A 26,774-nucleotide genomic window follows, 5' to 3' on the forward strand; every position below is an offset into this window, starting at 1 on the left:
GTGTCCTTTAACTGCAAGATGATGAAGCGCATTGACGTGTGCTAACCTCAATGTAATGAAGGCACTGAAACTAATATGCTTCACTGACTGAGAAACTAGAGCAGTGCAAAACTAACCCAGCGTACCCCAAGTAACCCCCAAACCAGTTGACAAACCTCAAAATACAAGTGTAAACAAGGAACCATCACTCTGTAGCTTCCCGGAGGCTCCGTGGTGATCTGTTCTGAGCTCAGAGCTGTGACATCTTTACTGGAAGACAACGTGAGATCATGCCCTAACAAAGCTGCAGGTGACACAGCACCAGGGAGTGATAACCAAGGGAGAGGGTTTGTCACTGCCATGGGACCAGCAACATCAGCCTCGGAGCAGCCACATTGAGCTGCCCAGCTCCACGTGCTGGAGGCAGGGTTTCGGTGTGGGCATTGCTGATGGTACTGCCAGCAATTTGACCATCACAGAAGCAGAGCCAGTGTTAAGGATGCTGTATTAACAGCCCAAGCTCTGGCAGCACCTGGCAGGGCCCCATGTTCACTCCTGCTGCCGTTTTGGGGTGTATGGCTCCCTGCCTTGCTGCTGAGCCCCTTCCCCAGAGCACAGGGCTGCAGCTCTCACCCTGCCTTCTTGGGGCCCTGCTGTGAGTTAAAAATATCCCTTCCCAGAACCTTACCAGAGATACAGATCTTCTGGTTTGCAGTTTAAATCCTTGGGCAGCACACGACACAAATGCTGGAAAGCTGCAGGCGTAAGGCACCATTTAGACAGCAGAAACATATAAATGCCAAAGGCTTCGCATGGAATTTCAGATTGCACCTTTATTTTTAAAATCTGGCAAAAGATAAGGAGGGGGCTAGGCAGGGAAATATCACCCTTCAGTATCCACCTACTACAAGTTACTGTCAGAAACAAGATTACGAGCCAGATGAACTCTTGGTCTGAACCTATTTTTATGTTCCTACTCAGTCATACACGATATTTGAGCACAGTACTACAGCAAAACAAAGCAGACATCCCCTGCCCCTGGCATTCCTGGTGTCACTTCTGCCGGAGAGTTCATAAAGGAATATAAGGATGGGAGAACAGCCACTACAGTCCCAGATCCAGCAGCAAAATCTGTTTAGCTTACGAAGACAGAAGGTTAAGGGATGACTTGGCTGAAGACTACCAGTGTTTACAGGGAGAGGATAATGTTGAGATTGGTCCTCGCTGAACACAACTCCCTCACCTCCTCCTGGCTCCTGCAAATGCTGAACGCTCCTTTGACGCATCCCAGTCCAAGCAATCTAAACCAGTTCTTAATTATCCTTTCTGTGTTTCCCTAATAACCAACATAAACTGCCTCCACTGTGCTTTCAGCCCATTCCTCTGTGTCCTATCCAACAGGATCATGGAGAACAGATTATTCCCTTCTTTGAAGGCATTTAAGACCATTATCATGCCTCGCCGCAGCCTCCTCCTGCCTCGGCGGCACCAATCCTTTGCACCTTTCCTGAGAGGTCACAGCTCTCATTAGTCTCGCTGCTGGACTTGCTCCAAGTGCACCTCATCTGCCTCGAAACGCGACCGCCAAGGTGGACACGGGGCTGCAGGCACTCCACAAACACACAGCAGCACCCCAGGATCCGGGCAGAACTCTGCCCTCCCTTAATCGTGTCTCGTTTATCAGCAATATAACATTTTACACATTATCACCCCAATTACAAAGGCTTGTAGGTGATAATGAGATTCCACTGGATATATTCCAGCGCAGCACATTCTAGGTTTTACTAACTTCATTAACCAAGAAAAGCTGGTTAATGGCTGAAAAGTGCAATGATGCACATAATCATACCAGTTGCTTTGCTACTACAATTATATTATTAAGATGGATCTTTGAGGTACAATTTCCATCTATAATTAGTAGTTTATCCCTTCAGGAAGAAAAAAACTCAAAAGCACCCAAAGGCTTGAACAAAACAGTTCTTCATGAAAACGGGAAGGACGTTGTGCTCTCAGGGTCAGGCTCTGGATTTGTGAGAGCACAGGAGAACAAGAGTTTGGAAACTCAGCGCAGGCTCCCGGGGGATGTGAAATGCCTAAATGCAAACTGCAGTCCCCTGATCCATGGCTGTGCACAGAGCTGTGTGTGCAGGAGCACACACTGCTGAAGCTTTCCCCTCTGTGGCAGAGGCCCCGGTGGTGTCAGAGGCAGTGGGGCCAGCACATGGGCCAGCAGAAGACAACTCAGCCCTGCAGCTGGGTCGAGGAGAGCAGTGAGAGGTGGATGACAGCTCCTGTGCTCCTACTCTGGCCAGCTGCATGGGCACCGTGGGGCGAGGGATACACCCCTGCCACATCTGCCAAAAATCTCAGGCTGCTGAGCCTTTGCTGAAGGCCTCCTTTCCCCCAAAATCTTAGATCTTGAAGTTTACTGACAAAAATATCCCAAAGATATCAGAATTATAAAACATTTGGACTGATTAAAAATTTTTTTCTCAACTTCAGCATTCTTTAGAGATTTCGCTATTTTCTTGCCCATCACTGCTCTTCACGATAAAGACAATTTCAATCTCAGATTAAGCAAACAAGCACCACCAGGCAAACAAAATGATGGGAAACTCTGTGTTTACTCTTTTTGCGAAATAACAAAACAGAAGACAAGAGTGTGAGCTTCCAAATGCAAGCCTGATTTTTTGGTTGCCTTTCTCTTGCAGTTAAATCATACTTATCAGCCTGACAAAAATGCAATAACTTTTTTTCACTAGGACTTTTCTTACAAATTTAATCAAGTTGTCAGAAGAAATCCTATTATCCTCACCATGTGAAATTAATATATCAGGAATTTATCGACTGTATTATGTGTGTATATGACACTTATATGGAACAGCTAGTATATACGTCTTCTGCTTGGTAACATTTCACACAATAAAAAAGGCTTCACGAATGAATCTGTGGTGATCCTAAAGCCCGGGCTCTGGCTGGCTCTGGCTAGGAGCTTAGCGGGAGCCTTCGCTGGATTTAATCAGCCAGGCAGACCTCAGGAATTCTGCTGGAATCCTTGTCACTATTAGAAATACACACCAACATTTGCTAATTCAGGTTCAGAACCAATTCAGAAACTCAGAGCAATAAATCCTCGTGCAAGTGTCAAGCCCTATCAAGCATATCTTGGAGCAGTAATTTTTGGAGAGCAGGAATACACAAAGGAATGTAGGGTGTCTAGCCAAAGTTTTATTTGAAATACTCTTCTCAATGAATTTAAAGACTTTTCCAAAACTGAAAGCCTCTGCTGTTTCCTATCTGCCTTCGTCCGGCCTCCGATTTCCATGACCTTGCACAGGACACAACAAAGCGCAGGCGCGCACGTGGTGGAAGCAGCGTGGAAAATCATGAAAATCAAGGCTCTCCAAGAGGCTCCAGCAGCAGGCACCACCAATGCACCACTGTCGGGGCAGACTGGCAGAGGGGCTGATAACAACCCGCAGCCACGACCAGCTCCAGTGGAGGCACCAGGCACCCAAGCAGACCTGCTTGTTTCTGGCTGAGTTTGGCACCAGCTTTCTCTCCCGAGCATGCCATGTACAGCAGTGTGTGGTTGTGGGCATCTCCTCTGAGCACAACAGACCTCGGTGCGTGCAGCAGTCTGAGCATCTCCCTGCCGGAGACAAGAAATGGAGCCCTCGCCCTGGAGACAGCAATGAACAGAGCCGCAGTTACAGCACGTAACAAAGTGATGCAGCTCTATCTTTTGGTGATCTAATACATCTAGCAGAAATACCCAACAGTAAAGTCCAATAATGTAGCATTCAATTCAATTCACTATAGAACTGTAAAACGAACAATTTTGCTGTGCTGTGTCAAGTTTGCAGGATCTTTACAGAAGAGAACTTGATTTGCTGTAAGAGGGAAACCTCGTTCTACCTTTAGAAACCTGAATGCTTACAGCATTTATTACACTGCCCCAATGTTTTTATAAAATGCAGAAATTGAAACAAAACAAAACAAAACAAAAAGACCTTTCAGTTTTCATAAAACATTTGATTTTCTAATAAACAGGATCCATAATTTTCCATGCTCCTTTGACATTCTTCTCCATGAGACAGGACTGTGAGTTACTGTATCCCCAGGAAAAATATGCTTCTGCTGATAAACATTTGATTCTTGGCTTGTGTTTGTGTTCTGCAGCAGTTTGAATGGACAAGTCAAAATCCTGGCTAGTGGTCTGGGACTTTTACATTCTTTAAATTCATCGCATTTGAAAGAGAGAACAGAAGAGCTAATAGCTTCTAGTGTTTATCAGCAACTGTAATCCAAGTGGATACATTTTCGATTGTAAAAACAGTCTTGCAATGGATTGATGTTTTTACAAAGAGCGAATGTTTCCAACGCTTTCAGCCGTGCTTTCAGTTTGAAGATACAAAATGGTCTGAGTCCAGAAACATTTTGCCCCCTGAAAACAAATTCAGCTTCATCTGGCAAACTGTAGGGAGAGGAAAATCAGTTTCTCCCCACTCTGCACTGGCAGCCCCCAAAACATGAGCAAGTTTGTTCTCCTCTTATTTGCTGTTGGGGCTAAGAGCTGGGAGCACCAGGAAGAGCCAGACTCTGCAGAGCCTAAGGGACCCAAAATGGCAAAAACCTCAGCTCTCTTCCTGCCTCTCAGCTCCTCCTCAGCTCATCCAAAAGCCCGTTTTTATGTATTGAAAAATTACTGAAGACAAGGGTGAGAAGCGTGAGCTCTACACACCTGCTGCTGCAACCGCAGCTGTCTGCTGACGGTTCAGGTTCAGCCGTACAGGAGGCAGAAGCTGCTGTAAAATGATCTGCTTGAAGCAGGGAAAAGGATGCCATTTAGCTGGAAAGCCAAGCACTCCAAAGTCAGTCAGTCAGAGCCGTATTTTTTGTGTCTGTGTAATTTTCTGCGTACTGCTTGGGTTCGCCACCCTGCTCAGCTCCCAGCTGGTGCGGTCCCCAGGCAACGAGCCAGGTCTTTGGGGTTCTCCTCCAGGTCCTTCAGCTGGTGGCACTTGTCGTGGTGTGTGGTTGTTCAGGACTGTTCATTCTTGCATGTTCATGAGGCTGGTCTGAGATGACGGATGCAGCTCTTGCAGCCCAGCTCCTCACGTGAGCCCAGAACAGACACAACGGCAGTGCTTGGGGGATTTGGTGAGTGCTGAGACCTGGGAGCCACCACCTAATTCTGCTACGCAGGGGACCTACAGCTGCCTCCTCCAGCTTTACACCCACAAACACTTCTGCTGTGGCTGAATATCCAGGAAAGTCAGAGCTCAAAATATATGGCAGCAATAGCATGAGAAAAGAGTACACGATGGCACAACCAAAGGCAGGATCACACTGCACGTATCTACTGCACTGACACCCTAAATTTGGGTTTCTTCTTCACTTACTTGACACTCCTACAGAGATAACAATACAAATGAAAGCGTGATTCCTTAATTTCTTTTCCAATTGCTGGTGAACCTTCACCTGGCAATGATGTATTCTTGGAAGCACCTTATTAGTTTCCCTTGGCTCTTTCCAGTTGCGTGCAAAGAGGTGGAGCAGCATTTCTTAGAGAGCTGGCTACCGCCGCTCTGTGCATTGCTCTGGGTTTTCGATGGCTGAATCGAATTAAAAGTCAGCTAAAAATACACGACACCCCCCACCAGCTCGGTTTGCCTGTGTAAACATTTGCTGCAGTTGCCTGAGGACTGTCGTGCAACTCCAAAATCTATGGAGATGATGGATGTTGCCATTCGTGCCTCCAAAGCAGGGCTGTGGCCTGCCCCACGGAGACGTTTGGCACCCTGCTCCAGAACCCATCAGGTGCCCATTTGTATGGGGCTGGCATGCTGGGGGTTTGCAACCGTTTCCACACAGCAAAAGCACGAGCACGTCTTCAGAGCAAGAGTCCCGGAGCCCAAGCTGTCTTTCAGGGTTGGCTTTTACTTCCCTAACCCGTCAGGCTTTGCCAGTAAAAAGGGCTGGAGCGGATTCATCACATTTCCCCCTGAAACCTCACACGAGGGCAAGCCTTGGTGGCCCCCCGGAGCCCCCCAGCCCCTCCAGCACCAGCCCTGCGCCCCTCACCCTGAATGCCCACGGTGTTCGGCCTGGGGCTGCTCCCACCCCACAGCTGGAGCCTCCGAGGCCTGGGGCTGAAGCTTTGCTTTCCTGACTTGTGTTTGTATCTCATTAAAACCTAGCTCGCTCATGTTAGTCCCACCAGCTGCTTTCAATCTCCCGACCAGAAGGACAGCTCTGTGCTACAAACTTCGGCTTTCCAAACAAAAGCATCATCTGCTAAGCCAAAAGCCTCAGACGGGATCGCTGGGCGCCAGCCTGGGAGCACCAGCAGCACAGGGCATCTCATCATTAAAGGCGTTTTTGGGACCTCCCCAGCCTCACAGGGCAGCTTGTGGACATCTCCCACGTTAAATGGCCGCCACTTCAGTGTCCACAGGGGTTGGAAAGAAAAGTTTGGGCAAGCCCAAGCCGTCTTTGAAGGACGCCAAGGAGCAGGCCGCGGCCTCCTCGCATGTGGCAGCTCTCTCACTGCCATGGGCGAAGGCCCTGTGCCAGCGCGGTGCCCTCACCATGGCTGGCAATTAACCGGGTTTTTAATTACAGCCGTGCCTTTACTCCCTCCGTCCCATGGGGAAGCACAAGGACGGGACGCTTTGGGCTCTCCGGGCACGAGGCCTCAGCCCCGTGGTTTCAGGGCTGAACCCAGCTTCACGCACAGGAGGCATCCTCAGGCCTCTCCTGAGCCCATCCCAAACCTATGTCAGGTTTTGGGGTACTACCAGTAATTTTGGGGACACTAACAATTCATTTTGGGGTACTAACAGTAGTCTGGGGGTACTAGCAATAGCTTTTTGGGTATTAACAGAAGTTTTTTGGGTACTAGCAGGTGTTTTTAGGTACTAGCAGCAATTTTGGGTACTAACAATAGCTTTTTGGGTACTTACAGTTGTTTTTGGATACTAATGGTAATTTTTGGGGTACTAACTATTGATTTTTGGGTACTAACAGTAACTTTCTGGATTCTAATAGTATTTTTTAAGGCATTTACAATAGCTTTTTGGGTACTAACAGTAATTGTTCAGGTACCAACAATTGTTTTTTGGGTACTAACAGTAGTTTTTGTGTACAAACAGTTGGTTTTGGGGTACTAATAACTGCTTTTTGGGCACTTACAACAGCTTTATGGGCTCTAATAGTATTTTTGAACACTAATAATAGTTTTTTGGATACTAACAGTAATTGTTTGGGTACTAACAATTGTTTTTTGGGGTACTAACAGTAGTTTTTGCAGTACCAACAGTAGTTTTGGGGTACTAAGAGTAAGTTTTTGGGTACTAATAACCGCTTTCGGGGTACTAGCAGTAGTTTTTGGGACACTAATAGCAGTTTTTGGGGCCATAACACCACCTCCCACTGCCTCAGGTGCCCGGCACAGACCCACCCCCACCTCCACCCCCACCCCACCGGGGGGGGGTCCGACCCCTGCCACGCGCGGCCCCGCCCCCCCCCTCCGCGCGCACGTGCCGCGCCACCTGCGCGCCCCCCTCCCCTCAGCCACCCCCCCCACGCCGCCCCCTCAGCCAATGAGCGGGAGGGGGCTCAGCCCGGCGGCCAATGGGAGAGCGGCGCGCGCCCCCTCCCGCCCCCGCCGCCCCTATTTAAAGGGCGTCGCGCGGCCGCGCGCTCCCAGAGGAGGCGGCGGCGGCGGCGGGCGCGGAGCTGCGGTGGGGCTGGGGCCGCGGGGGCGGGCGGCGGCGGCGCCCCCCGTGCCCCATGGAGGCGTTCCCCGGCGGCGCGCTGGAGCAGCACCGGCACCTCCCGGCCGTGGAGCGCCTGCCGGGTTCCCGCTACGGCGGCCGGAGCCACAGCGCCTGCGGGAACGTGTTCAACTCGTGGAACGACTACCTGGGGCTGGCCACGCTCATCACCAAAGCCGTGCGGCCCGGCAAGGGCTTCGCTGCCGAGCCCCCCGCCGTGGTGGTGGCGGCGGCGCCGGCCGAGGAGGAGGAGGAGGAAGAGGAGGAGGAGGAAGAGGCGGCGGGGCCGTACTTCGAGGGCGCGCTGGACCTGCACGACCTGGAGCTGTGCGGCCACCACCACCACCACCACGGCGAGGGGCTGCTGGAGGAGCGCTTCGCCGACCTCAGCCCCTTCCCGGGCCGCGGCGGCCCCGCCGCGGTGCTGCTGGAGTGCCCCGGGCCGGAGGGGGCCGGGGCCGGCTCGCCCCGAGCCTGGGGCGGCGTGGTGGTGGCTGCGGGGCGGCTGCCGGCACACCCGAGGGCGGCCGGGAGGCTGCTGAAGCCCGAGCTGCAGGTGTGCGTCTTCTGCAGGAACAACAAGGAGGCGGTGGCCCTCTACACCACGCACATCCTCAAGGGACCCGACGGCCGCGTCCTGTGCCCGGTGCTGCGGCGCTACACCTGCCCCCTGTGCGGGGCCAGCGGGGACAATGCCCACACCATCAAGTACTGCCCGCTGTCCAAAATGCAGGCGGCCAAGCAGCTGCGGCACGCCCGGGCGGCGCTGGGCAGGAAGGGCCGCTAGGCTGCGGGGCGCCGGGCGGCTGCAGCGCGGGGTGGGCGCCCCGCTTGGGCTCCGTGGGAGCCGCTGCGGGTGGTCGGGGAGAAAAGAGGGTCCCCTGGCGGATCTGAGGAGGGGGCGGCTCTGTTTTGCTCCTCCGCCCGCTGTGGGGTCCCCCCCTCGCTGCCCGCATCGCCCCGGGTGGGGAAGCGGCCGCCGGCCCCCTCCTTGCCCCCCTGTGCCCGGCTGCTGCTCCTGCAGGGTGCCCGTCGGCAGCGCTGGGCTTCGTCAGGATCCAGCCCCCGGTTTGTTGGGTCTTTAAGCAGCTGAGCTGTTTCCTACACCCATCCTACAGCCGGGAGGGAAGTTGCCAGCGAACCCCTGCTCGGTTCCCGGTGCGGCAGGCAGCGCCTCCTCCCCTCCATCCCAGCGCCCTGCTGGTGGGGGCTGTGCCCCACGGCCACCCGTGACCGTGGGCAGCGTGCAGCTTTAGGGAGGGTCTGAGAGGAGGAGGAGGAGGAAGCAAAGTGCTTGCTTGGGAATGTGACGACTGCGTTTAGTGCGAGTCGGAGGCAGGAGGAGGAGCAGCAACGGGCTTGTAGTTGGCTTGGGGTCCTCTGGAGCAGATGTGTGCGTTCACAGCACGGAGGGGTCACGCTGTGGTTGGCCTTACCTAGGGAATCACCTGGAAGCTGAGGAAAGGCGACGGGTCCTGGCAGAAAGAGGAGCTCGGGTGTTTGTGTGAATTCCTCTTGGAAAGCTGCTCAGCAGGGTGGGAGGACGGGCACTGGGGAGGGGGAAGCAGGAGGGGCTGGGGAGGGGCCCGAGAGGCGTCACTGGCACAGCTGTGAGCAGGGAGGAAAGGGCTCGCTCTGGAAGTGGTCTCTTAAATCTTCATCGGACGGCTCCAAAGATAGCAGTAGGGCTAATTATCGGCTGCAAAGGGACTTGCATTAAATAACACTTCACTGTGGCGACAGCTCGCTGTAGGGCAGCTGCCTTCCCGTTGCGCGAGGTCTCAGCTGCGCACCGCCGCTCGTTCGGGGGGGGGGGCTTGCACTACAGGCTCCTGTAAGCTGGTAGAATTTAGGTATGTTTGATTTTGTGATGTCTGTTCCACATATGTTTAATCTGTATCCACCACAGATTGGAAATGAGCTCAAGTGTAACGCTATGGGAAGAATTCTGTTTTGTATTTCTGTTAGCTTCTTGTGGAAACTTTGAAGATGAGTATATGCATTTTAATCCAGTTGACTGTTTACGGACATAAAAGCAAGAAAGACCTAAGAAAAGCGCTCTCAGGTGTTTTCTGAGGGGGCTGTGTGGGAGGTCTGTCTGCAACACCCCCCTGCCTCCCCAGCTCTATAGGTTAAGCTACCCCATAGGGACTGACCCATTGCAGTGCCTGGGAGTTTGCCAAGACACCAGAACCTCACCCTGCCTCGGATGGTGGCGCTGGCCTCGTGCAGCGCCCGCTCCTTCCCTTGACCTGTGTCAGAAGAAAGCTGCCCTTGTGCCAGCGGCTTCTGCTGCCTACGACTCCGAGTCTCCTCGTGCTCCCCGAGCGGGCCCGTTGTGGAAGGGCCAGGAGCTGCCTGTGGCAGGCTGCATGGCGCTGGGCGTGGGATCCAGGCCCCAGCAGGTAAGGCAGCAGAGCAGGAGCTTGGAAAGACCAGCTGGGCTGGGAGGGGAAAGGCAGCGTGCTCCTGTGGGGAGGTCACAGCACTCAGACCAAGCAAAAACCTGAGAGCAAGGTCCTGAAATGATGTGGTTGTCCAGCAGGAGCCCATTCTTCGGGTTGAGTTGCCCTTTAAAGCTTTACAAGCCCCTGTCCTAGATTGAAATTCTCAAGAGTTGTTTCTTAAGTAAATTTCTGGAGCCATTTCCCCAGCACACTGCAGCACAGTGAGCAGAAACATGCCTGTTTGTTGTCACTCTTAATTATAGAAGATACTGCTTACATACAGTTTTGATTCTTCAAGTTATTGAAAACAACTTAGATTAGTAACTTAAATCCTAGGAACAGCATACAGCTTCATCTAAAAGCAGCCTGGGTTGGAAGCTACTTTATGGTCCATCAAAGAGGTCTAAGAAAATCCTGGTGCTGTCACTTACCCTACAGGCATCTGCACGTGTCTGTTGGCTCAACCCAAATTCTTATCCTTGGAGAATTGCTTTATTCCAGGGAAATATTCCAAATTCTGTAAGCGATGGCACCTTTTCCATGGTCATACTGTGGTGAGAGGAAAGAGCAGAGCACCAGGCAGCCCATAATGGCCCTCAGCTGCTGTGAGCCTTGGCTAAAAGGCTGGTTGTAAGGCAGAGCTGCCTTCAGGTGTGCAGATGGTTCAGTTCAGCTGCAGCCAGGTGAGTGCACAGCTTTACTGAAAGCCCTGTTTGGCAGGGGGTGTCTCTGGCTTGCTGCTGCCCAGTGCCTCAGGGTGCTTCTTTGCCACAGGACCAAGCTCTGATGGCTGTGAAATGCCTTCACTTCCCTTAGGTGTGCCAGCTCGGCCCACCCAATACATAGATGAATACATACTGAGGTAGTCTGCTAACAGTCACGAGGAGAAAAATAATTGTCGAATTATTTTTTGGAAGAGCAGTGTGCTAAATCTGCAAGTGCAGAGGCAGAAAACCCAGTGAATTGTCCTCTGGGCCAATGGTGGAAAACTAACAAAGCTGAAATTGCAGCAAGCAACTTTTGGATTAGCAAGAAGTGGAATGGCTTGCAGAATCCCCATCCTGCTGCAACTAAATGCGTTGAGTTGTGAAGAGCAGGAGCAGTAACTGTGCAGAGCCTTTTGGTTAGAGCTGGGCCAGTCCTGGCAAACTTCTGCCACAGCAGTTGGTGTTCTGAAATGATCAAGCAGTGAAATAAATGCATGGGCAAGGCTGCGTAGCTCACATCCTGGAGATCTTCTCTTGAGCTGCCCAGTCTTGCCAACACACATACCTAGAATTCTTACATGCTCAAGGAAGTTAAGAACACAGATCCTGGAAGTTTTTCAGATGCAGTGGCCATCGACTACATTCATGCCCATGCAAATATGGCTGTTGGGATACAATTACAAACATACAACTGGAGGTGGAACCACTTTTTATAACTCTGATGACTGGAGGCAAACATTGCATTCGTGTTCAAAAAAGGCCAAAGGGACCATCAGAGATGCTGTTGGCCAGGTGACATGGCTTCAGTTCGTTGGAAAACTCCTGAAGTAATCTCAGAGCTGCTTTTGGGGCACATGAAGGATGAAGAAGTGACTAGGAGTCAGCATGGACTTAACCCAATGCCCAACTTGGCTGCTTTCTGCAGTAAAACATCTGGTTTTGTGGACAAGGGGAAGAGAGCAGAGGATGTTATTTGGGCTGGCCTAGTAAGGTTTTCATCAGTCCCATGTGATGCTGGGGTGTTCCAGCCTTGGGCTCTGCTGGCAGGCTGAGAGCTGCGCCCCCTACTCAGCACTCCTCAGCGTGACTGCTGCCTCCAGTTGGTGTGCACACACAAGGAAGATGCGGCCAAACTGGAGCACATGCAGCTGAGGGCAACAACAGCATGAGGGGCTGGGGCAGGCTGGAGACTGGAAAGTTTTGGGGAACCTTTCCAGGGGCCTGCCAGTACCCCCATTAGGCAGTTTTCCCATCAGGCTTTTCACTGCAGTGTAGGAGAGGAAGGTGAGAGGCATCAGGTAGAAGCTGGACAAAAAAGACGCTTTTTCACTGTAGGAACAGTCATGCATTAGAAAAGGTTGCCCTGAAAGGTTGTGCAGGCTCCATCCTGGGAGCTTTTCAGGCCTGGCCAAACACGGTTCTGCCTAATGCAATCTGACCTCACTGCAAGAGGGTGGCCCCTCCTGGAGTACCTTTTAACAGCTGTCACTGCAATTCTTGTCCCAGTGCAAGTGCAGCAACAGGTAGCTCAACAGCAGCCCTGGGACCCCTTAACTGCATGCAGCACACAAAAAAGTTTAGAAAACATCACAGCTCTGAAGGAATCCTGGCAGCACAAGCAGCTGGCCCTCAGATTAGGTGACAATGAGAACAAGTTTGTCCTGAGCAGTAAATGGGAGCTGGAAAGTCTGAAAAGGGTGGGAAAAGGATAAGAAGAGAAACATTATAACTTTTGTTTACACATACTACAATAAGGTTTAACTAGCCTAGGTCCTCTCACTTTCTCCTTCAGACAGTACAAAACCATATACAAACCAGATACAAAAAAAAAAAAGTTAAACTGCTGTTTGGCATTAAGATACAATGTGGGAAGTTACTAAAAAGTCAAGACACTGTAGAAGCTAATTCCATAAGTTGTTTATTTATCATCGAAGAAACACACAGCAGCAAGTTCTGTGCTGGCTTCAGTATGACCAGATAGTAACTGTTGATCTGCATCCCAAAATTGAAGTCAACACAGCCATTACTACAAATCACTTCTTTTGAAAGGGAAAGAATTTACCCTGAAGACAAAGAATTGGGGAAAAATTCAACAACTTCTCCAAAACCACACGTTTTAAATATGACAATATTTATAAATCCTTGAAAGGCATGAGTTATCCAGTAATGGAAAAGCAGTTGTGCTATTGGCAACAGAAAATACATCGCAATATGCTTACCAAACACTTAAATCGTAGAAGCTTTAAGTTCTGTGGTTGTACACTGCAGCAGTATATGGTACTGGAACAATGACTGCAACGTGGCTTCATGTAATGTATTCAAGTAAATCTACAGAAAATATCCCAGTGTAGCTAATGCTCATGTTTGTTGTATTTAATTCCAATTTGAACATACTGAATTTAGGTAATAAAATGTGACTCTCACACTGCCTGCCCTCAAAGATCCCTATTGTAAGAAGAGGGGGGTTGTACTTCCCCCCCCCCTTGTTTTTTTTTCTAATTATGGCAATTGATCTAGCTCTGCTTTTTCAGTAATTGCACTGTGTGAACAGAGGTGGTTTCATATGCATATTTGGTGATGACAATACCCCATTCTGAATTAAGAAAGACTAAAAATAAAAAGGTCAGCTTGTTTTGTCAAGTCAGCTTTTGTCTTGCAAGATAGAAGCAGTACTCAAGACAGCTGTTGGGCTTGCTTCTTTTTATTTTAGCAACAAATGATCCATGAAATAAGCATCATTTGAAATTTCAAAAACTGGCATTCAATTTCCAACCTTCTGCTGTGAGTTTTGTGCATGATCAATCTATATGAGTAAGTAATTCAAGCTCATGCTTTCATGTTACCTCAAAACATTTGTTAAAGAATTCCAATTCAGAATGTTTATAAGCACAAATATAATCTGTGGATTCAATCAAATCAAAGCTAAAACATTGGTTAAACTGTTTTGATATCCACTTAACGTCGTACAGTGGTCCACCCTTCTTCGTCTGTCTCATTTTTAGTACGACGAACAGGCTCACGCTCCTTTTCTGTTTTCCAGGAGCCCTTCTCCTTCTCCCCATCTCTTTCTCGATCTTTTGATGCTGCTGGGGAAGCAGCAGCTGGAGCAGCAGCAGGAGCAGGAGCTGATCGCCGAACTGGTTCACGTTCTTCTCCACGTTCTTCTCTCCTATCATCAGCACGCCGCCATGAGCTTGCTGCAAGTACAAGAGACAATAAAACAACCTTTGTCACATTCAACCAGCAGCCTGCAAGAGTTTAAACAAACAAGCCTCGCACTGACAGTCTGATTTACTGATTCTCAATCTTGCCAAGAGCTAATATGAAGATGACAGCCAAATGCACAGCTTAATTTTATGGTGAAGTAACGGCCCAGAACTACTCAAGCCTCTTTCCCGATTCAGGATTGCTGTGAGCAACTGAAGTGTCATCTTTAAAACACTAACTGCAATAAGAATGTTCTATTGATGGACGTGGTTTTATAATGTAAAAATACATCCTTATATTATCAGAATTAAAAGCACAAAAGCATCTCCTTAGAAATGACTGAAACCTGCAAACAGAAAATTCCTGACTGAAAACAGTTGTGGAAATCTGTAGGTGTCTCCGAAGACAGCACCTTGCTGTTCTGCCTACTGAAACCAGAGGTAGATACGACACTGGATTGATTACACAACCCCACTGACAATGGCCTTCAGCGTTCTTCACTACATGAAGAATTCTTCACTTCCACCAAAAGGAGTTTCAAAATTCTAACCTGGCTATGTACGAACAAAGCTGTCAAATACCAAACCAGACATTCCAACAACGAAACAGTTCTTGATATATTTTTTAAATGAAGTATCTTCTCCCTGAGAACCCTCAGCCCTTCCGCCAGCTGGCAGCCCCGTACATGTTGTGCTCCAGTTTGCTCTCTGAGATCGGCTGCACGACAGCGCCTATGTCCGGGGAGCACCAACACTCAGGGCGGAAACCAAACGAGCTTCTGAACGGGACAAGTCCAGCACTGGAAGATGTGGTTTATCAGGCTAAATGTCTTTGCTGTTACTCTTTTTCTTCCAGGCAGCAGCAAAGTATAAATGAACATATATAATTAAACCTGGTTAATGTACATAATTAAAATAGGTTATTCATAAAAAATAAATATCATTAATGGTGTGAAACCCATAAGGCCTTATTTGCAAATATTTTCCTCAGTTTTGAGAAAGGAGCCAGGAATGTTTTCTGGGACATCTATCTTGACAGTTAAACTACAAGGATTTAATTCACCCCTAACATAACGCTGCTCTGCTAACTGCAAACTTCAGACACTCTTATCCTTCTACTGCAGATGCAAACTGCTACTATGATAGCAGAGAGCAGGAAGTAAGAAACGTTAAGATTCACAGAAAAGTTCTCAACAAACTAAAGCTTCTTTCCATTACCTTTTTATGTAAAGAGAGTTTAAGTGGCTGAAAATAAAACTTACTCCTATTTTCCCACGTCCTAGCACTGCCAGAGTAACGTGAAGGACCTGTAATAAATGTGAGCCTTTAGAATGATAAAGCGAACGTACGTTCTTCACGGTCAGATCTGAGTGGTGGTCCTCTTCTGGGGGGTAGATCTCTGTCATCAGCACGGCGATCTCGCATGTCACGGCCACCTCTGTCCCATTCTTCACGACGACTTGAATCCCTCCAGCTAGAGTTCTCCTCAGCTGGTCCTCTTCTCCAACCAGCGTCATCCCTGTTGCCATTCAAAACATATGAATGACCATTAGCATCTTACCTTTGCTGCAGAAAGAAGCGATAATAAATCACAACGCATTTTCAGGCCTGCGGGTCTCTATTTAATATACTGACTTCCAAAATCTTTTCTCTTTTTCTGGAGCCTAGCATGAAATTGTCTTAATGTACAGGGGGAAAAATATTTGAAAGCAGTGACGCATCTGGGATTCATTCTGTAAACTGTTAGCATCTTAAGAACCAACCAAAAGACCCCAGAATGCCACTACCCATTTATTGCCTTAAAGCACTTCATTTCATACAACCTAGCCACTGCTCCTCTCATTACATGATACCCCATTTTTTCTTAAACAGAAAGGCACTTTTTTTTTTTTTTTTTTTTTAAAGAAAATCATTCAACAAGTGTTTAAACAAAGGAGTCAAACCTGGGACGCCTGAAACGATCATCTCGATCAAAATCCCTCTCTCTGTCGAATTCACGGTCCTTCTCGTTTTCATCGCGGTCCTTGTCTCTGTCCCACTCGCGGTCTCCGGGGGGCCTGGAGTCTCGGGGAGGCCCCCAGCTGTCCTCACGCGCCTTTTCGCGCTCTCTCCATCCCCCTGTAGGCAAGTCAGAGGAATTGTGAGTGACCGACTTCTGGTCCCTGACCATAGGCAAAGAATTGTTTACTTCCCACACAGAAACTGCTGATCAAGTTTTGATCACCTGAGCATCCTCCTACTCAATATGCTTGTCAGAAGCGCGCACTTTTGAGTAGGAAGCGCTGACAAAGCAGCGTAGAAACTGCTTTATTTAAAGACACCAACAAATACCTCACACCAGGACTGCCTGTGTCAAGTTTAACACAGAGCTGAACACACCCTGTGTTTTCTGGCTGAGAAATGCCATCCCCTCAAAGGTCCTGTGCAAAGCAAGTAGAGGAAGAAGGAAACGGGGTGGTTCGGACTGCAGGCTGCTTCCTCAAAATGCACAGCTGAGATGATTTTAAGCAAACAATCTGTAAGAACTTACTGCTTTTTAAAGCACTCCTTTAAAATGACTGTCATTCACTACGTACCTACACAGAGCACCCTGAACTACTGTTCAGTTACTCATGAATGGGAGTACTTTATTACACAGCCTTCTTTAAAAAAAATGGGAAGAAGGAGAAAGCTACTGGAGTGCAAATATCACAACTTATGCTAATTTTGCTACTAGCTTGAATTACAGAATTAATGCCTGCTTTAGAGAGTTGACATGGCAGCTGTAAATATTTAAGTCTGATTAAAAAGAACCAGGAAATCAGTCAAAAAATCACATTCAACCATCATCAACAGTTCTGAACAGAATCAGGAAGGAGGTGTCACAGTCACCACCCGCAAGACTTCGGACTAGAAGTAAATCATCCAAGAACAGGACAGCAGGGTAATGAAGGGGCCTCAGAAGGTCAGCTAGTCTGCTGCTCAGAGAGGGATTTTCAAAAAAAGTATACACAAAAGCAAAAAATAAAGGAATGGTAGGAACTGGAGTATTTTGTACACTAAAAAATAACAACCTTATCAAACCCAGACCCACTGGAATGATGCATCAAAACCCTTCCTAGCAGGTTATTTTCAGCCAGGGTAGGGAAAGAGACCAAGACGTGCTCATCTAGTGATGTTTCTCTCCCATCAAAGCATTAAACTTGTGTGTTTTGTTTCTGCATACGGTAAATACCAGCATTACTATGTGACCTTAAGTTATCTTTGAGGTGAGCAATAAACACTGCTGCATTTTGCTGTGTGTGCTTTGTTTGTTTGCTTAATTCAGCCGAACGAAAAGGATTGATTACACCAAGTGAAGGAGCGTTCATATTAGTGCAATTACTACAGATGTTTTCAGAGACGTTTCCCCTCTGGCACCCCCGCTATCGGCTGGCTTAGCGCGTGCTTTGGCAGAAAGATTATCTTATGAGGCTATTTTACCTGGTTTCCCAAATGGCCTCCAGGGACCTGGTCTGGAATCCTCGCTGCTGCGCCACGGCCCCCGGTCATCATCTCTCCTGGAGAGCCTGTCATCATCTGTGCTGCGCCACGGCCCCCTGTCGTCATCCAGCCCACGCCGGGGACCCCGGTCATCATCTAGCCCGCGCCTGGGACCCCGGTCATCATCCGCAGCCCTCCAGCTGCCCCTGTCGTCGTCCAGCCCACGCCTGGGTGGCCGGTCATCATCCAGCGCCCTCCGGGGTGGCCGGTCATCATCCAGCCCGCGCCTGGGTCCTCTGTCGTCGTCCGCGGCACGCCAGCTGCCTCTGTCGTCATCCAGGCCACGCCGGGGCGGCCGGTCATCATCCAGAGCGCGTCGCGGCGGCCTGTCGTCGTCCAGCCCGCGCCTGGGCGGCCGGTCGTCATCCAGAGCACGCCGGGGAGGCCGGTCGTCGTCCATCCCGCGCCTGGGACCCCTGTCGTCATCTGCGGCTCGCCAGCTGCCTCTGTCATCATCCAAAGCGCGTCGGGGCGGTCTGTCATCATCCAGAGCACGCCTAGGTGGCCTGTCCTCATCCAAACCGCGCCGGGGCGGCCTGTCCTCGTCCCCTTCGCGCCGAGGTGGCCTCTCTTCATCCCCCTCGCGCCGAGGCGGCCTGTCCTCGCTCGGCTCCACCGAAGGACGGTCCTTCTCTTCTGCAGCTCCTCGCCGGGGCAGATCATCCCCTCGTCGGGGCAAGTCATCCCCCCGCCGGGGCAGGTCATCCCCCCGTCGGAAAGGTCTGTCATCATCTCTCGCTTCTCCTCGACGCCAATCTCTACAAAAACACAAGGGATAAGCAAGTAGAAAGTGACATCTAGAAGACGGTTTTAAGTTTTGGAAGAATAAGGGAGGATACAACTATTATTGAGCTGTGAGATAAAAACAAGAAAGTGTTAATTTCCATTTAGACTCATATTGGATAATTTCCTCCTCTAAAAAATCTGCAGATTATTTTGAAGTAACAGATATGTAGAGAAATGTTTATAAAGTTCCTATGAACAAATATTTAATTCATTCATACCTAGGTTCTGTTTCAGGGTTTTAATTTAAAATAAAAAACAATTTTTAAATCCTATGACTTTTAAACTATTAGTAATTTTCCCTCAGAGGCTGGTGAGGCACTGGCACAAGCTGCCCCATCCCTGGAGGTGCCCAAGGCCAGGCTGGATGGGGCTTTGGGCAGCCTGGGCTGTGGGAGGTGTCCCTGCCACAGCAGGGGTTGGAACTGGGTGGGCTTTGAGGTCCCTTCCAACCCAAACCATTCCAGGATTCTTTGATAATCTCATTTTTAAACTATCATTTGCCAATGGAATGACTCCTCTGTTTTTAGATTTTTCCCCTCATGTGACAATTTTAGAGTTCCTATTTCAGCTTCCATCCTTTCCTGCTTGGAACTTTCACAACTCCCACTTGCAAAGTTTACTGAAACTGAGCCAAACAGCGTCGGATAAGCAAAACACAGAACGTGTGAAACCTGCCTGCACGATACTCCATCGGAGACATCTCAGAGAAACAACAACCAGGATGCGTTAATATAAAGAACGTAACGGAATGGCACTGGTAGCAATGCAATCTAGTTTCCACCATATACGCTGTGTTTCAGCAGCCTGCAGAAGTGCTACACGCAGAGATCTTCCTGAGCTGGGGGCATGCCGACAGCTTTTCCAAATTAGACAGAAATTTCTGGTGTGAACTGGGGAAGTTCACACCAGAGTGCCTACCGCTGGTACAGGTTCCTAACTTCTTGTTGTTGTTGCTTCTCTTAAGTCTGCCACAAACAGCAGAGCCATGAGGTCAGCTCTCCTTCTCTATGTACTTTGGCTTAATACCACTATCAGCAAATGCTTACGTGCTTCTAGACAAGAAGTAACTCAAGGAGTTGTGCTGAGGTCTGGCAGCCAGCAGCACTGCCCTGCCCCTCACAGTGCCTCCGTTAGCTCCATGTACATTACATCTGCGTTAGCTGCCAGTTCATTGTTTCAGCAAATGCCCAGTTCCTCAGAGCACTGCAAGGATTTTCTGCGATCTAGAGAAAAAACGAGGCACCACCCTACTGTGACTTTTTTTGCTAAAACAACCAGATTTTAGTTAATTCCTACATAGTACTTTAACTCCTACATAGGAAACGTTAACATCATCTTTCCCAACTACAACATTAGGAATATTTTTATATTGACAATGACTTTCTTCTCTCCCTTACAAAACTTTGTATCTACCACAGCAAGACCAGTAATTTTATTTTTCCCTCTCTTGCTTCTTACAGCTACCTACCGTTCTTGCACACTGACAGATCAAAGTCACTACTTCCAGTCTAGTTGTGAAGAAGCCAGTGCTGTCCCAGAGACAGACAGCGTTATATATCACAACACAGCCGCTAGTTGTCTGAGACAGCCAGTCCTTGCTGACCTCTTCTCTATTTCTGTCATCTGGTTTTGCTTGTAACCAGAGTCATGGTTTGGAAAAGACCAAGAGCACTGAAACGCGCCCATCACCTGGAATGCAGCGCTCTGGAGGGTGGCTGCACAGGGCAGCTGGCTGCTCGACTGCCAGGACCTGTGTGCTCATTTTGCAGACAACTTTTAGCTGCAGATTAAATCTCATTCCCTGTCCTCTATGCCTCTGCCTTCATCACTTGATATATAAATATATTTTGGAATTACTTTATTCAATTACAGCTAGGTTTGTCCTATGTTTGTATCCAACACGTTTTCCTTTTAGGGCTAAACTCCAACTGAAGTTCTTTGAGGGGCTTCTAAAGAATGCAGAATTACACCTTCTGCAGTTATGCCTGAGTATTGCCATTTATTTTTGTTAGCTTTCTAAGCTGGGAAAAAGGAAATAACTGAGAAACGTTCCATTTTACTTAAAATTCCATAGAGATGATTTAAATTCTTTTCAGTATTTTAGTAAAAGGCAAAAGGAAACCCATAGTATGCCTAATTCTTCCTCCTCAGCAGCCACTCAGCTCAATTTGGGTGGAAGCTAAGTACTAATAAAGATAACACTTCTTCAGAAAAACCTGAATATATGATTGGAAAATGAACGTGTCACCAGCATCGTTCTGTTGTGAAAAAAATGTATCACACTGAAGCATATAAACAGATGCATTAAACCCTTATGCAAGTAGTTAAATGCTTCACCTTAGAGTTTCATCCCATTTTTGATTTTGTGATTGGAGAAAAAGGGAACTGCTACCAAGAAGGGCAGCACAGCTTTTAAAGAAAGCATGAAACACTATCTTGGTTATCAAAAGATCATACTCTTCCAATACGTTAAAATAAATTACTGGAGAGGGAAACAGTAAATTGGTTTCCTTCCACTGCACTCAGGGTAAGCTGCAATGGATTGAAACTGCTGCACCAGAACTTAAGGTTAGACATGTATAAATATCTAATCTGTAAGGCTAATTAAGCAATAAAACATACTGCCAATCAGAGCAGTGGTATTTTCATCTGCACAGGCTTTTAAAAACAATTAGCTGTGCATCATCAGAAATAGTTCACGCACAATTCATCCTCTTGCGGAGCAGAATGATGAACAAATTTTAAAGACTCTTTCTTCTAAAACCATATAAACAGTCTTCGTTATCACTGAATATATCTAAAACACCTAAAAAGCATGGATGTGAACAAACACCTAAAAAAAGGTGCAAAGTACTTTCAGAATATTCTTTCTTCAGAAAACCTTCCTTCTCTGTTCAACACAGTCTTTCAGGACTTAGTTTCAGTTTATGGCACATTTTTGCTCTGTGAGCCATTCTGGGACTTGAATGGTTTTCAAGACACTGAATTTTGACTTTTACCTTTCTTAAAATATTTTCATCAGCTTTCTAAATGGAAAATCTCAAACAGTTCCATCATCCAGGAGCTCTGTACCTGTTCGTTATCCTACCCTGATCTGTACTTGTACAACTGACACCAATATCTGAGTGGGACGCCACATTTTAAATTAAAAAAGAAAACAAGTAAGCAAGTTTATCAGGTGCAGAAGGCCTTCAGCCAGCCTCCAGATATCTAACCTAAGCAAAAGAGGAATGTTATCTGAATCAGTTCCAAGATAAAATCTCCCATTTCAACATTCTTACAAAGCAATCAGAGGGTAACTTGCAGAAATGTAAAGGCATTCAGCTAGTGCAGCGTTAGTAGTACCAACAAAAGGAGCCCACTAATTACCTTTCCACTGGAGCTCGTCGCCATTCAGATTCTGTCTCACCACCTCTTCTCCAGGAGCTTTCAGACTCTCCTCTATCACCCCAACGAGATTCCTGTATATATCAAAGAAAATTAGGAATATCATCTTATATACTTTAGAATAAAGATTTTCAGCATATATGTTACACCGTTCAGAGCATGCCGTGCCATTAAAAACCCAGCTGTTACGCTGTAGGGAATACTAAACTATCAGCAGGTTGAGCAACTGCAGTATGGTCTTAACCAACTATGTTGTTTATGGCTGTTTAAAAACATGATCCCTTTGTGCCACACATTTTACTAACAGGGTAGGATGCGTGTAAAGTTAATACACTGAAAAGTTTATGAACAGACCTACGAATGACAGCTTCAGTGAGCCATAGCTACGAGCTGATGACACAAAGATGTAACAATTTCACTTTCCTGCTGAGTTACAGCAGTAGAAATGATTTTTTTTTTTTAATTTTTGTTTTGTGCTTTCTAATCACATCAGAAAATGTGACTGAATAAACTGTAAGCAATATGCAGCAGAGACCGTTTTATTCTGGCTTTATATAGCACTGAACATGGGGCCTCAAGGCTTTCACGCAAATGCTTAGATACAAGGCAGAGCAATAATTTTATTTATTTATTAAAGGTAGAGCACACCTCTGCCCATCACTGATTTAAGAGAATTTAAATTACTTCTTATGGAGATATTTATTCCTAAATTCCACCCTAAGCAGCATGCTAGGTAAACCACACAAACTAACATTTCAAATAATCACACATTTAAAACAATGTATTCCAGTTTGCAACTGCTCTTTGTAAAATGTTTTAATTTGACAAAGTTTATGCTTCAACACGGGGAAAAACAGAAGTAAGGCAAGATCTCACATCCACTACTCTGAGCACGTATCTAAATGTTTTTGATTATCTTCTTGTGTAAATGATCCCAACAAACACGGGAGAACAAAGAATTCCAAAACTGCAAGTGGCATTTTTCAAGTGGTACAGATATCTTTCTCAGAACTTGAGTCAGCTTTTCCATATAGTCAAGTGCCCGTGACTAAGAATACCTCTTCTGTGGAAAAATACCACTGACAATACAGTCCATCGGGTAAACAAATCATCAAAACAGTTTCTACAAGCTCTGACTGCTTGTTTTCACAGTGCTACTCAGTGAGGCATTCATTGAACACGGACAATGGCTATGGTGGGTGAAATTTAAAGCTAGCTCTCTTATTGATAAGGATCAAAAAAGTGGGAGTTTAGAAGGCTTGCAGTACAGTTCCATTTCTAAAATCATTAAAGATTTTATCTGCAAAATAACTTTCTCTTTGTCTCCCATTGGATTGGGGTAATGACATTCCCCAACACTTATACTTCTAAAAGGGAAGTAACTTTTTTTTTTTTTAATTTTATTGCATAATTCTTTATTCATTCATCAGGTCTTTATTCTTTATTTAGTTTTTGAACAACCTGGTGATTTGGTAGTTTCTTTGCTTTACTTTATTACAGATCCCAGTAAGGAGCTGAAACGAACACTGATAATTTAACTATTAGTCGCTTGTGTCACAACCTATTTTTGTTAACCTCTTATTTTAGCATTTCCAACTTTTTCCAAATAATCCACAGAAAAAGGAGTCAAAACACACCTGCAAGTATTTACCTACCTTTCTCGAAAATGGGTCATCCAGACCTCTTCGTTCTTCTTCTCGACGACGCTCTCTTTCTTCTATCTCCATTTCTCTTTGACGTTTCTTCTTCTCTAGTTCTTCCAGTTTTTTGACACGCTCTTGGTATTCACGCTGTTCCTGCTCACGTTTCTCCCGCTCTATGCGTTCCTTCTCCTCACGCTCTGCAGAGTTGGAAAAATAAGAAGAATGCATTACAAATTACGTTACTTTGCTATATCCAAAGACAGGTTACAAAAAACAATCCCTTCCATTTGACTCATTTCCTTTTAAAAATAAAAAATAAAAATCCAATAAGCATTACACAAGACGTGTTTAACCATATAATCTTTTCTGGAAGTATCCTAATTCCAGCACAATAGGAAAAGAACCCTTAATACATTCATGACCCTGACACGTTGAACAACAGCTACTAGCTAGGATACGAAGAAAAACATTCCAATATCCACGTTACTTAGATGTACGGACCACAAACGTGCCACCTAAAGTATCAGTAACTACATCAAGTATAGTCTTCTTTTTTAGAAGAGGGCAAAGAAAAAGTCAGCTACTATGATCTTAAGCTTTGATTTGATCCCTGGATTTATTTCCTCATTTTTAAATATTGGGTGATCATGAATATGCACTGAAAAAATCTTCGTTGCAATCCAAGTTATAAGCAGGACAGAAATTTACCTTAGGTTACTTATCACCTCTTCTGAAAGCTTTGAAATCGTCTACCAGAGAAAACAGTTCACAAAGCAATTTGCATGAGTTGTTTACAAGTCTTGGGTTCTTGATCTGCCACCAATATTCCCCTTCTGCTCTTTCAGATGTGTTCATAAAAGGTGTCAGAACGCAAGTTAAATGAGTAAAATCAAAAACTCGATTTTCCATTAGCCTCCCTTTTACTTTATCTCCTCCTTTCTTCATGTCTGAGGGAATGTGAGGGCAGGAAGCACTCATTTGCTTTCATTTTTCCTTTCCCCTCTGAAGCTCTACCTTCACCTCTGTGCTGTACAAGCATGCATTCAGGTAAAATGCAAAGGTAAAGTAACAGCAACTAACAGAGCCTTTACCACTGACTGAAGATTAGAAGACTTCCTCCAATACTGTGGAAAGAGGGAAATCAGAAAAGAAAATAATATCCTCAAATCATACCTTTAAGCAGCTGTTCTTCTCGTAATCTTTGCTCTTCTTCCTCCTTTTCTCTGTAATAAGTGATGCGTCTTTCTTCTTTACGTTGTTTCTTGCGTTCCTCCAAACGATTACGCCTCTCTTCTGCTAGCCTTTCCTGGAACTGTTTGAGTTTATCCTGAAATACAAAAAAACACACTTGAAACCACAAGAACTGTTATGTTTAAGAGGTGGACAATTATACAAATTGTTAAATAAAGTTGTAGAGAAAAATAAACTAACTGCCATGTATTTCTGTTTACCACGTTAAGCTTCTTCTGCAGCAAATTTGGTATAAGGGAATGTACTCCTACTTATAAGACAGAGTATGTACAACTTCAGTCCTGTATTTGCATTTAAGGGAAGTAAATACATGACCTGGTTACTGACCTCAGTAAGTTACCTATACATATAGCAGAGAATCATATGCAGTTACTTATACACAGATTTCTTTTTTCCAACCAGTTCTTACTGCAACATAACAAAATAATCAAAGCTACCACTCTCAGAAAATGCAGACTTTTTGAAAAGCAGAGCAAGAAACGAAGGCTATCTTTTAGGTACTCCTTTTCCACATAAGCTGTTTCAGAAGTTGCCGTAAATTTTTAGTTGTAATACCTAGGAATGGGTGCAAGAACAGATATTTTAGTCAAAGCATTAAGTTATTTTATAATTCTGAGCCATTGTAGATTCTAATTTGTTTGTGATTTTCATGAAGAATCACTGAGTCATAAGCTGAGCTCCTTGCTTTACAGCAACATTTGATTACAATACCATTTGCCACGTACCTCATAAACTGTTCGTCGTGAGGCTTTGAGCCTGGCTTCAAATAAATCTCTATCCTCCAACATCCTTGAGAGTCTGTTCTTATGCTCAAGGGCTTTCTCACGCTCCAACTGCAAAGTGGTGATCTAAAATAGATAAGAAAAAGTTACGTAGTAAGATTTTACTTCAGATATTTGCATTCGGTCTACCTCAGTCACTACTCAAATTATCTTTTAGACCCAACCCAAAGGAGGCTGCTGCCCACTGTCACAATAAAATAGGAAAGCTAACTCTTAATTTTTCATACCAACTTCTCCCTTCTTCTCTTGGGTTGAGCCAGGAAAAAGACAGTGCCAAACTTCTATTTTTCATTCACAGCTAACAGATTTTATCACATGAATAAAAATTCTTACCCTTTCCTCTTCCTGCTGCTCCCACAGCTCCATATCACGTACTCTCTGTTCCTCATAGGCAGTCTTTATTAAAGGAATTTCTTCTAAGCGCTTTGCTCGTTCAAAATAGTCAATCTGAATAAAGATAACATACCTTTAGAATGTCATAATGCAAAGAAACGTGCAACACAACCATCAACATCTCCTAAAAAGAACAGTATCTGGAAAGTTCTCCAATAAATCTTTGTTACATAACCACACTGGACCAGCTCAAAGCTGCATTTAACACTTGGCTCGAGCACAGGCAACTAAGCACATTCCTAGGAAAGGATGCAGTAGAAGCAGGTATGTCTAACCATACTCCTCCCAGTAGTCTTTCAGCATCACCAATTTTCAGCTCCCTCTCAGGAAGAATTAACTGGCATCACACTCACAACTTTCTCGCATCAAGTCAGTTTCCCATGTACGGAATTACTAACAGTGTCACATAACCTCCAGTTCATTCTTGAAAACATCTGGAAGCCCTGGGTTAGTTTCACCTCACACAGGTTGTGCATTTTTATTTACTCTGGCAGGACACTCCTCACACTTAGAATTATACAAGTTACAGGCAGATCCTCTTCTGCAAGCTAGGACTCTATCAAGGGATTTTCTTCTGCTTCAGTAAGGAGTAATACAATTAATTTAGCTCCTCTAATGGACTCAACTTCTCCTGGCATTTAATCTTTTCTGAAGACTTTCCAATTACAAGTTTTCCCAAATATGACCCAGTTCTCACACAGCTTAAGGGCCCAATTTCAAATCAACTCCACGAAGTACAGTAAGTTTGTGCATTGATCCTAGACACTCAGCTGGTTTGCAATGCACTTATTTTTTAGCTTCATACATTTTAAAAATGGTATTCAAAATGTTCATACATACAATACAAACTCAAGTTCACAACCACTAACTAAAATGTTGCATACACAGCT

General features: G+C 46.3%; 2 protein-coding genes and 1 long non-coding RNA gene across 4 annotated transcripts in view; 1 reads left to right on the top strand and 2 right to left on the bottom strand.

The window, feature by feature from the left end:
- Positions 1 to 4,520: 4,520 nt before the first annotated feature.
- Positions 4,521 to 6,490, bottom strand: LOC137859889 (uncharacterized). Its single transcript, XR_011098630.1, has 2 exons — positions 6,067 to 6,490; positions 4,521 to 5,393 (listed from the first exon to the last, which is right to left on the bottom strand). It is a non-coding gene; the product is annotated as an uncharacterized lncRNA (long non-coding RNA).
- Positions 6,491 to 7,674: 1,184 nt separating this feature from the next.
- NANOS1 (nanos C2HC-type zinc finger 1) lies at positions 7,675 to 15,084 on the top strand. Of its 2 annotated transcripts, none has more exons than XM_068688991.1 (2): positions 7,675 to 10,165; positions 11,125 to 15,084. In XM_068688991.1, the coding sequence occupies exon 1, from the start codon at positions 7,777 to 7,779 to the stop codon at positions 8,545 to 8,547; it is 771 nt and encodes a 256-aa protein (XP_068545092.1). In that variant the 5' UTR covers positions 7,675 to 7,776; the 3' UTR covers positions 8,548 to 10,165; positions 11,125 to 15,084. The 2 variants fall into 2 exon arrangements, with proteins under 2 accessions (XP_068545092.1, XP_068545090.1); XM_068688989.1 differs by having other exon boundaries at positions 13,955 to 15,084.
- The window catches only part of EIF3A (eukaryotic translation initiation factor 3 subunit A), a 32,980-nt gene continuing 19,021 nt past the window's right edge, over positions 12,816 to 26,774 (bottom strand). Inside the window, exons 14-22 of the mRNA XM_068688978.1 lie at positions 25,825 to 25,938; positions 25,435 to 25,557; positions 24,632 to 24,785; positions 23,471 to 23,655; positions 21,798 to 21,889; positions 17,583 to 18,400; positions 16,064 to 16,238; positions 15,470 to 15,639; positions 12,816 to 14,111 (exon numbers count right to left, since the gene is read on the bottom strand). Of these exons, the coding sequence (XP_068545079.1) occupies positions 13,870 to 14,111; positions 15,470 to 15,639; positions 16,064 to 16,238; positions 17,583 to 18,400; positions 21,798 to 21,889; positions 23,471 to 23,655; positions 24,632 to 24,785; positions 25,435 to 25,557; positions 25,825 to 25,938 (2,073 nt within the window). The 3' untranslated portion in view covers positions 12,816 to 13,869. The remainder of the gene's footprint in view (positions 14,112 to 15,469; positions 15,640 to 16,063; positions 16,239 to 17,582; positions 18,401 to 21,797; positions 21,890 to 23,470; positions 23,656 to 24,631; positions 24,786 to 25,434; positions 25,558 to 25,824; positions 25,939 to 26,774) is intronic.

Source organism: Anas acuta, chromosome 7, assembly GCF_963932015.1.
Source record: "Anas acuta chromosome 7, bAnaAcu1.1, whole genome shotgun sequence".
In the NCBI taxonomy this organism is placed as follows: domain Eukaryota; kingdom Metazoa; phylum Chordata; class Aves; order Anseriformes; family Anatidae; genus Anas; species Anas acuta.

What these genes read in the sequence shown, in the direction of transcription:
- NANOS1 (XM_068688991.1), top strand. Translation starts at nt 7,777, where the DNA reads ATGGAGGCGTTCCCCGGCGGCGCGCTGGAGCAGCACCGGCACCTCCCG.